The sequence below is a fragment of the Amblyomma mixtum genome, chromosome 4, assembly GCF_055824585.1.
Source record: "Amblyomma mixtum isolate Tamu chromosome 4, ASM5582458v1, whole genome shotgun sequence".
Taxonomy (NCBI): domain Eukaryota; kingdom Metazoa; phylum Arthropoda; class Arachnida; order Ixodida; family Ixodidae; genus Amblyomma; species Amblyomma mixtum.
This window is the reverse complement of record NC_143015.1, coordinates 72604958-72617547: the sequence shown is the minus strand read 5'-3', so window position 1 is coordinate 72617547 and position 12590 is coordinate 72604958. Positions and strand designations below refer to the sequence as shown.

The following is a 12590-nucleotide window of genomic DNA, read 5'->3' as shown; positions in this document are numbered from 1 at the left end:
GAGAAAAATCACACGGACGAAAAAAAAAAACGACTACCAGACCGCTTCAATATAGAAAAGAAAGCAGCAGAACTACACGCTAAAGTCGGTCGTTGGAGGCTTTATTAAATTTTGCGAAAATAATCCAGAATTATGCGTCGACTGTCGAGTCAGTAACCTTTTTCTGACAGTTGTGACGTTCTCGAGGGCGCTATATATCTGCCGTCCCCAACTCAAGGTCGGGCGTCGAGCGTTAATTAGTCATGCTGCGAAGCAAGCACACAGTTTTGACCTTTCAATTTTGTTATTTTTTATTCTTAACACAATACTGCGATCACCAACCGATCTGAGTCAACTAGAGAGCAACGGCTCCCAATTACTCCTGCCTTGTGCTCACCGCGTCACGCTTTAACGACTAATTTTGCGAGCCCACCGACCTCTCCTTCCATGATGACGGCATAGCCGTCTCTTGTCTGACTACACTGGTCTACCCTTGGAACCTGCTCATTTACTCCAAAAGACCTGCGGTTATAGCGTCTCCGCAAACCACGCGGCGTCTATGTGCACTGTTTCCCCCATTTCAACTCCAGTATTCTGAAGAGGCGTTCAGTTGCTATTCCTCGTAGGTATATTCTCGCCTATAACGTTGCATTTAATATATTAATGTATTTTTTTTTCTAATCTTTCGTTGCGCTTTTCCTAGGCTTTCATTCCAGGATTTCTATCGTTCCAGTTCAGGCCTCACAGGTGAGTATCACATCTGTGTTTTAGGATTATTAGCAGATGCACGTGCTACACGTCGGCATTCATGTAGCGGTTCAACAGAACCCTGGATAATTCAGAAAAAAAAAGTAGACAAATATAGAAAAGGTACAAAAAACGAAGTTTTATAGATAACAGACGAGCAGTAAGCATTAAGTAAGCTGTTGCATAGATTTATAAACCCGAATGTTTGTTGGAAGCTTTTTGGGCATTGCATTCGTGCGAAAGGAAAAAAGCCCTGCAAAACGACAGTGCGGCGCTCAGCATTACAAAACTTCAAACCCCGTCGCACGCTGAGGTAAACGAAGTATTGCGGCTGCAAGTCTAATGTACTATGCCGCCTAAACTGTGATGCATGCGGTACAGAAATTTTTTTTTCGGTACGCGAGATTCGCTCATCTCTATTCCCTCGTGCGAAATATCTTTAAGCGTTGAAATACTGCTGAAGACATAATTATCATGGCATTGGTAGATATGAAACGAGCTGCGATACTTTTAATGTGCTATAGTTTAGAACAGAAACTGTTCGAGCGGTGGTCTCGTTCGGAGCTGACATATACTCCTTTCTCATCCTTACACTAGAAAAATCGGATATGTCTCTTACGCTTGAAGAATCCGCACGGGAGTGACGCTCTATAAAATCTGTTAATCTCGAACAATGATCATTAACATTTCAAATGTGTTTAGTCCCTGTGAGGTTAAGAGAGATTAAAACAACGACATAGGTAAACTCAGTGGATTGTTGACGACAATCTCACTGAAAACGTGCTCGTAAATGGCACTTATTCACAATAACCAGCATTAAGGTAGAGCTTATATTTAATGTTTCATTGATGAATTCAGAAAAAAGCAGCTTGTAAAAAAACGCTCGAAACAATGGCAAGCTTCTATAAACCGCGAATTGTCCTCATGCAGTCGCATATTAGACATGTGACCGGGTGAATTCAGTCCTTGTAATGAGAATCAGCAAAAATAATGAGTCCCAGCATAAAGTTATGGATGACACCCGCTGTAACTGGATGATTAGCAGATAAAAGATAATAAGAAAAATGTGATGTCAAGAATATATAATTAACACAATTGCATGCTGCAGGGTATCGAATGGTTTTTCGATATGCTGAAATTATGCTGCCTTCTTGCTGAATTCGGTCAGCTAAAAAATGAACAAATATTGTGCGTTAATTACATAAACTGTGTAGTACGAGACTAGCTTAACCTAAAACCGTTTAGAGCAGGCGTAATGCAATAATGTTTTTGCAGGATTTTGAACAATAGACTGCCTACAATGGGTTCGATAGTTTTGCAGCAAAATCTTGCCAAAGAGGAGGGATGATAGATTTTCACCTTGTTTTCTTTTAGCATATTTTCGACCGAAAACATTTGTGACTTTCTCCTCCTAGGACACGAAATTAGTCTTTGACTGCTTTTTGAAGCATAGGAAATCAGATGTAAGTTATTTTTTTTTGCGTCTGACCTGCATCAAATCCACCGGATAATCTTCAGAAGTAATTTCAGCATTCACCGCTGGACATTTAGATTCCCATGAAGTTATTGTGGTGCCTATTATATCATCTCATTGTATAGAGGGAAAATAAAGAATTTGAATGACCTATTCAGTTAGCGCTTTTTCTTTTAAAAGTTGTAACTTCAATGCATTCAGTAACAAATAAGGAATGTGCACCAGTTTTACGCCTATAGCTTAAACAAATAAGCGCAGAAATGATGGTGGTCTGAGTTCATGTCTTCGGGAGACAAACAAGCCGTTGTTTGATGATTTATGTTCAGGTTTCTATGTCTAATGGTGTCTATTGAATTAAGCACTTGCTATTACGTACTTCAAAACATTACCGAAAAAAAAACGATATCCTCTCTTAGTGAATGATTGGATTTCTCCAAGCTTTATGTTTGCCACGCATGCCTGCCGTTATTAATCAATGAACATAACTCCTATCAGTAGGCAATGTTTGCTTTAAAAAAAAAGGCGCAACCTTCACATTCGAAAAATTTGTTGACACTGTATGCGAAAAATGCATAAGAGCGAGCAGATTCATTTGCAATTTAAAGCCTGCCACGAGATATATCCGAGAAGCTGCTTAGTTCAAAAGTAGCTAGGATGTATGCGATATCCAGGAAGTGAAAAAAAGATAAATAAGTCACGAATGAAAAAGAGATCGGGAGGCTGCCTTCGCTGTGGAAAGAAGAAAACCCGAGCAGTATTTACAAAGCCGACACATTAGAAGTTGTAATTACTTGCTAGGTGACAGCTTCCACTATGACGATACAAAGAGCTGCAAGTAATTGCCGCTCCGTTTTTATGTCTTCGTCTGTCCTGTATCTCTATCGATCGATTGTCCAACGTTTTTTAGTCGCTCTACATTCCTGTCGATCAAGTTCACAGGTTGTATATCACGCGCCTGGGTTTCCGGGAGAGGAAGCAATCGTGTCCAGAGGAGCCCATGCAGCTAAAGTACTTTGTAATAACTTACCAGATCCGAAGACATCGTCAACACAGCAAGTGCGCTGTGTGATGATACAAAGGATATATCGTAAATTCTCAGGGTTAATAAGCGATGGCGGGCAGGTGAAGTTCTCATCCATATGGTGCCTGTCTTTCACACTGCAGGAGACCATGGAGGAGGAAGAAATAGTAATCACTGGCTTCTCAGCACGATTTCCGCAAGCTGATCACCTGGCCGAGTTCAAGCAAAAACTCTACGCTGGTTTTGACTCTGTCACCGACGATGAGGCCCGCTGGCCCCGAGGTATGGAACGCACACACGAATATTTCCAGTCAGTGTACCTAACGTACCAGGTTAGACCTCTTCATTTCACTTACAAACCGCCACAGTGCGCCTCCTAACCAGAGCAGAATGTTGCACGCCATAAATCACGAATGATTGTGCGACTGAGAATACAGTCCCCTTACGGCCTAGAATACACAAGGGTCTTTCGATAACTCTAGGTGTTGGTTGGGTGGCATAACACCTCCTTGAGCCGAGTGACTCCGGGGGGGGGAGGGGGGGTGATAGCAAGAACGACTTGTTCACTGATTTTGCTCAGGATGAACTGACGGACGAGTTGGTTAAACATCTCAAAACGAAGACTGACAGAAAGGACACACACCACAAAGCACCGTTTGTGGTGTGTGCTTTGTGGTGTGTGTACTTTCTGTCAGTCTTCGTTTCGTTCTCGTGCGCTCGGAAACTTTGAATTCTTCACTGATGTTCTGGCGGTAGTGGAATGACAACGAAAGATATTCTGATTCGGACTTTAAAATGTAGCTCCATCATTCATACCGACCACCATTTACTGTACACAGCTAGAGGAAGACGTTGGCTCTTTCTTCATGGCGTTCCTCTACCATCAGAACCTCGATAACTTTTCAGCCCCCTTGTCCATTTGGGTTATGTTGAAGAAAGCAGGAAGTGCAGGTTACAGGCTGTAATCGTCGCTTAGAGACTGCTTCTGACTCCGATTCGATGGCACATGAGCTGCCGGGCATTGCCCCTTGAAATGATCTATCTAAAGAGCAGCTAAAATTGTTCGTCTCCTGCGCGTGCGCAATGTTTCGCCGCCTGGTGTATATTTATCGCGACTGTTGGAAGTTAGCACTCTTGTGTGCTCTCGGTCATCCCTGCGTGCTGTTGCGATATTTTGTATGTCATATGCTGCCAACATGCCCAAACTTCCATCTTAGCAGCACCCTCATCTTTTAAGGATTCTTCTTCAGATGCAATAATCGGCCATTTCCCCATTCATGAGGCTCACCACCAATGCAGGCGGATGACATCCTTTCCTTCTTTTAAGCCCCAAGCATAAGCTCCCAGTAACATAGACGTATGAGAGTGAAATGTAGGAAATAATCTTCACTTTGCACAGTGGCATGTTCGGCCATAGATATTTCAAGGCTTGGCTTTCTGGTGCCTTTGCTCGTAGGTTTGCTCGGTCTGCCCGAGCGCTTGGGTACGATCCGCGACCTAGCGCTCTTCGACGCCAGCTTCTTCGGCATCCACCCCAGACAGGCCCACCTGATGGACCCACAGATGCGCCTCCTGATGGAAACATCGTACGAGGCCATGTTCGACGCCGGGTACGAGCCGGCGGTGCTGCAAGGCCGGAAGATCGGCGTCTTCATTGGGTGCTCCGAATGTGAATCCGGAGAAGCGTTCTGTCTGAACCCGGAGAAGATGGACGGCTACAGCTTGATGGGCAACTCTAGGGCCTTGTTCGCCAACCGGCTATCTTACGCATTCGACTTTCGTGGTATGCAGTTTGTATTTCCGCTTCTGTTACGTTCATGTTTACGGCAATTTTTTGAGCCATGGGGGCAGATAAAAAAACAAACGGAGAAGCATAGGTGCAGTGAGCTCTAAAACACACACACACACACACACACACACACACACACACACACACACACACACACACACACACACACACACACACACACACACACACACACACACACACACACACACACACACACACACACACACACACACACACACACACACGCACCCACCCACACACACACACACACACACACACTTTAAAAGATATCCCTTTCTTAAAAGCCACTTTCCTACATTACACTTGCATCTCAGCGCATACTGTCGCCTGTTTTGTGCATGCATCAATTGCATTTAGTACTGCAGCCATTTCGAAGCTGGTACCGCACATTTGAAACAATGTACGATTAGTCTAAAAAATTTATGGGGTTCGCGATGCCAGATGTGGGGCTGGGAAGCACACATGACGCAATGAGGACTGTGGCGATGCAGAGAATAGCTGAAAAAGGAAGCCAAAAAAAATTGGTTTTCAAGTCATACGAAGGAGCGAGAAACAGTGTCTGCCTCCCAGCCATCGTGACATAATGCCGTTAGCTGGATTCACCGTAGGAGTCTGGTGGTGACACGGATTTCAGATAGCTCACAAATATCGTAGCAATGAAATCAGCAAAAATCAGTGTTTCGGTGTCGTTCACTCAGGACCTAGCATGACCGTCGACACGGCCTGCTCCTCAACGATGACGGCCCTGAACCAGGCCATGCAAGCAATTCGTTCCGGACAGTGCGAGGCGGCGATCGTTGGCGCAAGCATGATCAGCCTAAAGCCCACTACAGCGCTGGGCTTCCAGCGGCTGGGGATGCTTTCGCCACAAGGGAAATGCATGTCTTTCGATTCTCACGGTGAGTACCTCGTCTACACGCGTCCGGATATAAGTACGGAGGCTTACTAGTATGCATGTAAGGCAGTGCACCTTTAGCGCCCACTACACCTTGGAGGCTGCTTGTCAAAGTGCTGGTTCGACATATATTAGTATTGGTCAAATGTTTAGCGGAATTCCCCAAGGTGTAGTAGATTTGTAATAAGGGAGTAATTACTCACTGACATCCACCCGAGCGCAGCCATACGGCTACAAAGGAAAGCTATGCAGCTTTGTCAGAAACTTCGTAGTTAAAGAGAAATTCGTCCTGGTCCGGGGTTCGTACCCGGGACCACCGCTTCACCGGAGCAGTCGCTCTACCAACACTGCTCCCACTTGACCAACACTGTTCCCACTTCGAGTTATGGATCAATTCGCTCTCGCCCTACCATAAGCTTGCCGTCCCGGTTAGCTCATTTGGTAGAGTGACTGATCCGGTGAAGCGGTGGTCCTGGGTTTAAACCCTGGACCAAGACGAATTTTTCTTTAACTACGAAGTTCCTGAGAAAGCTTTATAGCTTTCCTTTGTAGCCGTATGGCTGCGCTCGGGTGGATGTCAATGAGTAATTACTTCCTTATGACATATATTAGCGTGGGCAGAGAAAAAGAAAGAAAAGTAATGTTGCCCAGCCCGCACCGCCTAAGGCACTGCTGTTTCGACAAAAGTTAGAGTGGGCAATTAAAAGGAATGAAAAATAATAGTGCCCCGCCCACACTGCTATTTCGACAGAGCGAATAGCATGACCATCACCCACGTGGACAGCTCTAGTCCCAGAGGCCGGTGTTCAGTTTACGAGTAGTTTCAAGAGTGGACGGCACCGCCACCTATAGCGTGCTAATCAAAGGTGGTGCATTGCACTTTTCCTGCATATATGAGGAAACGTGTATATCATGCACGTTTAATGATATAGCTATATCATGCACGTTTCCTGCAAGGTGTAGCTTTCACTTCTTACATCTTGAACCGCGACCGCTATTCGAACGTACACGCCCTGTAGCACGGCCGCTACGGCGCCTGACTACTGATTCATAGGCGGCAGGCTGTAATGCCGGGGCAGCCACGTTTCAATGTGGGCGTAGTGCAAATACCACCATACGCGGTGTGATATCAAATCACGTTGAACAAACCCAGGAGGTGGAAATTATGTCCAGAGCCCTCCATAACAGCCACCCTCAGGACTCACGTGGAGCTTTCAGACGTTAAACTCAACTTACTGTAGTCTACATTACCTCAACGTTGGCCAGTGTTCCAAATTATTCGGTCTAAGGACAATTTCGTCTCCTGTTCACTGTTCCGAGTATTCTCAATAAAATCGCAGGGTGCCAAATAATGTTCACAACGAAACGACAGTCGCAAATATTGCTCACAGAAACAACCCTTACAAAAATGCTTCTTGAGACAGTGTTGAAGTTCTCATGAGCAGACTCAACACGCCATGTTGAATTTTTGTTATGACCAGGATGGGCTAGTGTTGGTGAATTATTGAGGCCGAGTTGAAACTCATTGGAAAAGTGGTCACTGTGCTAGAGTTGAGCATTCTCAATGAAATTTCTGCTTTGCATTCATGTTGAATTCATGTTGGAATTACGGGAGTGAATTAACACGCCATTCTGAATCTTGGCTGGGGTAAAAAAGCAAAAAAAGCCTCGAAATACATTCGTATTGCGCCAGATGGACCGACTACCAATGCACTTTTCGGCGGTATATTGATATTTATTGCTGCAATTTCTGGTTAACGTGAAGCCGTCATCCCCTGTGACGCAGTGCTCCACATATAAGCACAAACACGTATGTATATAAATATATATACATACATACACTCTAGCCCTACACATCCATCAGATAGAGAGCATGGTACAGTACTGCACACGAGGCTATAGAATGAACTAAGAGTTCATCTTACAATTTTAAGTGCAACCTCGGCTTCGCCCTTATATAGTCCCACTCAGGGGTGTCCGGACCTGCGCAGGTTGTGGCCTGCCGATCAGCAATGTCAGTTATTACTATTAATATTTATTTATTTTATGTGCAGTAGAAGTAATCAAATTCATATGCAATGGTGTATTATTTGACGACCTTGATTCATTCATAAACAACATACATAAAGCATCAATTAAGCGCCCTTTTTTATGAGATTACATACGAATCCTCCAAAGTAGGTATGCCTGAATGAACGTATTGCACTACTAGCACTTTTTTCTATGCAAGAAAATGACTTTGAGCGGTTTATGAAAGTTTTAACGGGTGCTGCATGTGTTCTTAATATGTGTAATGTGGTCAGATTCTGTTTACACGATGCAAGTCGAAATGATTTTATTTAGTTAGGCTTAGAAACGGTTGCCCTGAGATGATTCAACCTAAATTCAACAGGAATTGCTCAACAGTAAATCTCTTGACTACGCTCAACAAAAATTCCGTGTAGCAGGTGTTGAGTAGGCTCACCATACATTGAGTTCGTGTTGGTTTCCAGTTGATTCAACAGGAGCTCAACAAGGCGTCAACTGAAGCTCAAAAGTCATTTTTGTAACGGAAATGTTTTCTAGACTTTTTTTCATTCAACGCACGAAGAATGCTAGTAGCTGCTTTCTAAAGACAGCCTGTCAAGCACGAAGGATCTCGCGGAGGAGGATTGATATGTGTAAGGGGCAACTTTTGTCGCAGGATAGGAACTAGTTTGTAGAGACAAAACTACATGCGCTCTACCCAGTACAAGTCTGCTGAGAGTGTTTTCACGAGCATAGTCTCTACTTAGCAGAGTGGATGGGAGACAAACTGCGGAGTTGATAATGCGCTCAATGCAGGCAATGGCTTCGTGAGAAGTGAAGCCGTGGGCACCTTTTTCATACAACGAATCTCGGAGGCCCGTCGTATCTACGCCAAGGTCATTCACACCAAGGCTGCGGCGGACGGCTTCAAGATTCAAGGTGATTGCCTTTCTGAAATGAGCATATCGAGGCAACGTGTTGTGTCAGGTTTTATATGGCACATAAGCGACTGAGGAAGCGCCTGCGATATATAGTAGCAATGTATAATGCTCGGGAAAGGCGCAGGCGGAGTGAAATTTAAACGAGGGAATAATTGCGTACTACATCTACTTCGGCGCAGGAAAGCAGCGACACGCGAATATTTGAAAGAAAAAAAAATCGTTTTTTGTACATTTGCGCAATGTAGGTGCGATGACATCGATGATGTCAAAACTGCACTTGCGCTAAAAGTTTATAGCTATCGGCTCGAATGTTGAAGAGCTAGGGAACAGTTTTGAATGCACTCTGAGGAATGGTGGGCCAACAAACAAGCTAACGTAGGACTCACATTGTTGTGTCATTCTTTATTATTCCATTCGAGCCAGCAAACGTCAGATAAGCTGTGGCTCCCTGGTTGAAAGCTTTCCTCAGCGTCAATGGCGGTGCGCACTTTAGATTTTTCCTTGTGTAACTGCATCTCAATTTTAATGCCTCATACCTAACCATTCTGGACGAAAACATTTTTGAACCTAAAAGAGTTTATGAGCGCATTTTTTCATATTTTTTAGATTTGTCTATAACAACCAATATATCCGTACATTTCTCGTCGGCAGGTTATTAAAGTTTTTCCTATTGTGGAAAGCGTTCCCCATTGGTTTTCTATGGCAGTCTTAACGGCTCGATGCGATCGATGGAAACACTATCAAAGAAAGATTTTGCTACATATCGGAAGAATGGACCATTATCCTGCTACATAACGGAATAATGAAATATTACCTTCAGTATTTGTATGCGAGTACCTTACAGTTTTCCAATATTCACAATTTTCGTCCAAGAATATCTGACATGTTCTTTGTAGATTTCTTGCACAGCTTGTCATGTTTAACTTACTCGAGCGTTTTGTCATATTTTATGGACCTTTTGTAATAATACTATTTGCATTGAGCACCTTCTGTGAACCCTAATCTACCGCATCATCGAACACTGATTTCTTACTTTCTGCGAAAGACATCCGCCCACTTGTTTTAAAATTCATCGTTTCTGCGATCCAGTATAAAATGATCATATATTCCGCAGAAGAGCGCGTGCTCATTGGTATATAATGTTTCCAATCTTTGACATTTGCTTCCATAAGAAAGGTAATGCTTTGTTCTTCTTTCCTGTTTCTGCTGGACTTGACGTAACGACAGGTTTCCTGTACACAACGCTTTCCTTGCATGATATTTCAACCGTTCACAAAAATTCGAGATTTGGTCTTACACAGCATTGTTCTGAACCTACCGGATTTTCAAGGTTTAGCAGGGGGGACACCAAGCTAATAACAACAAGCTTAACCAAGATATCCCAATACCTGACGCTAAGTATATCCTGGCATAGCAGAGCTGCGCCACTGTCAATTTTTTCAACCGTTGTTCACAGAAATCCGAGATTTGGTCTTACGCAGCTTTGTTTTGAACCTGCACTGCTCGGAAGGGTTGCTCTTCTTCCTTTTACCTGCAACCCGAGTTAATAGTTATTTATCACTATTGTCTAAACTTAGCGTGAATTGAGTCGCTGGTGCAAAACTGTTACGTAGAATTTCGCGGCGGGGGAAAATATCATGCAAAGTGATGATGATGATGAATTTAAATAGCGCAAGGACAGCTTTGGGCAAAGAGTGCCATGGCACAAGCCATGTTTCTTTACACAAGGCGGGGCCAAAGACATATTCAGGCATTTCACCGCAGAGAACTCGTGCATCAGGCCAGGGAAAAGCTTGTACCCATTGCACCACCGGCAGCTACACGGCGGCACTAGGGATAGAACCCCGAACTACCCGCGTGCTATCATAAACACTCACAATTGACACTAACGTCTTTGTTTATTTCTTCGACAATCCGGTTTATAGCAATGCACAATTGATAAGTTGCTGGTTTTCTGTTTCCACCATGCTCTAGCAGTTGTTGAATGTTCCCCATTAGAGTGCTTCCTGTTCTCACTTTTAAATAAAAAAACGCTTTTATGGTTCAGCCAGTCTTACCTTACATACTGCGTTCTGAAGCTGCATACTGCGTCGTCTCTAAAACGTATTCGTGATTTACTGGAACAGGTTGTCAGTGTCATATCTAGCTAACCATCACCTGACGTGAAAGGCGCAGCCCTTGGTTTTACTGGTCCGGCTTCTACGCTCTACTTCTTTTTTTTTATTTACAAATGCTGCTATCTCATGAATTGGGACATTGCAGGAGTGGTACAGACGATGGAACATATAGATAAAACAGTAGGAAAATGCGTAATTACAATTGTGAATCAGGGATTTTACATAAACAATAGTGTGGTATTAATAAGAAAATACATGATTAGGCAATAATACACGATTAGGCAGGATTCTTAGGTTATTGCGCTGTTAACGCATAGACCGGCATAAACTGTTCCTTCTCCGATGTTCCAGGAATTACTTTTCCCTCGGGTAAGTCGCAGGAAGACCTTCTTCGGAACATCTGCAGCGAAGCTAACGTCGATCCGCGTAAAGTGCACTATGTCGAAGCTCACGGCACCGGAACAAAGGCAGGAGATCCGCAGGAGCTGGGAGCCATTGCAAATGTCTTCTGTCTGCCCGGTCGTCAGGCGCCCTTGAAGGTTGGATCTGTGAGGAGCAACGTAGGACACAATGAAGTTGCCTCTGGTAAGGCAGTGTGTGAAGCAATTCTCGATACACTTGCACAAAAAAAGACTTGAAGACAGCGTAAACACACCAGTTAAAGCCAAATTTTTCGCCTTTCGAAACCAAAATACCCAGGCCTCACGCTTAGCGCAAATTTTAGAAAATAGCTAGAAAATGTTACAGGTAAAAACATTTGAAGAAAGTATTTTTCAGTGGTGTACCTTCACTGGTTTTTGCAACAATTCGAAAGCAGTGCTCTCTGTTGAACTTCCCCTTCGAGAAATAACGAACAAGTGCCCTGCGGTGCACTATGTTTAGGTTGGTACAGAGTGTCATAAAAGTAGTGGACTTGAAGTAAGGGCGACTGCCACGTGAAAACAAAAGTGAAATCTTCTCTCTGTTCGTTGTGGTGCGGATGCAACGATAGTAGCTGCTGCCCTCGATTAATTCTATTGTTTTATTCAAGCTCACTGGTTCTATCTTTAGTCGGCTACATATACTTATTTTTTTTCTACTCGGTTCTGAAGGGAGACTCTTTGAAGGACTAGAGCGCCCATTGTGCCAGGGGAACATAGCAAACAAGGAAGGAGCGAAAAGCTTGGCGTCTTCTGCGGTGGTTAACTAAGACGAATTTTAAATAGCCCTGTGGCTGCTTGGAAAGTTGCCATTGTCAGAAAATACATTTTTCATAGCCGTATTCTCGGCGTTTTTTGATGCTTTGGTTTGGGCTCCCCCACTTTGCTAAGTAAGCCAATGTTCACGTGTTTCGTGACACGCCGCCAGTAGGCCTTTTTCAAATCACTCAGTAGCCCTCAGTAACCCCAAAATGTTGAGAAAATGGGCACCATCGAGTTTTAGTGTTTGTCCCTGTCAAATAAGTCTTGCAGAGCTAAAGGTTTTCTTCCACTTCACTGCCCGTGCTCATTGGTCAACACAAGTATGGAAACCGGACGGTAATTTCTACCGGGTCATCTTCACCCCTGATTGCTCAAGCCAGTTACACCCATTGCTCTGAGGCTGGGATGGATGAGTTGC

General features: G+C 43.9%; 1 protein-coding gene across 1 annotated transcript in view; it reads left to right on the top strand.

Annotated features, from left to right (window-relative positions):
• Positions 1-3370: 3370 nt before the first annotated feature.
• Positions 3371-12590, top strand: part of LOC149346983 (fatty acid synthase-like) — a 61089-nt gene continuing 51869 nt past the window's right edge. Inside the window, exons 1-5 of the mRNA XM_089541455.1 lie at positions 3371-3503; positions 4678-5004; positions 5730-5930; positions 8750-8872; positions 11343-11576. Coding sequence (XP_089397581.1) covers positions 3371-3503; positions 4678-5004; positions 5730-5930; positions 8750-8872; positions 11343-11576 — 1018 coding nt within the window. The remainder of the gene's footprint in view (positions 3504-4677; positions 5005-5729; positions 5931-8749; positions 8873-11342; positions 11577-12590) is intronic.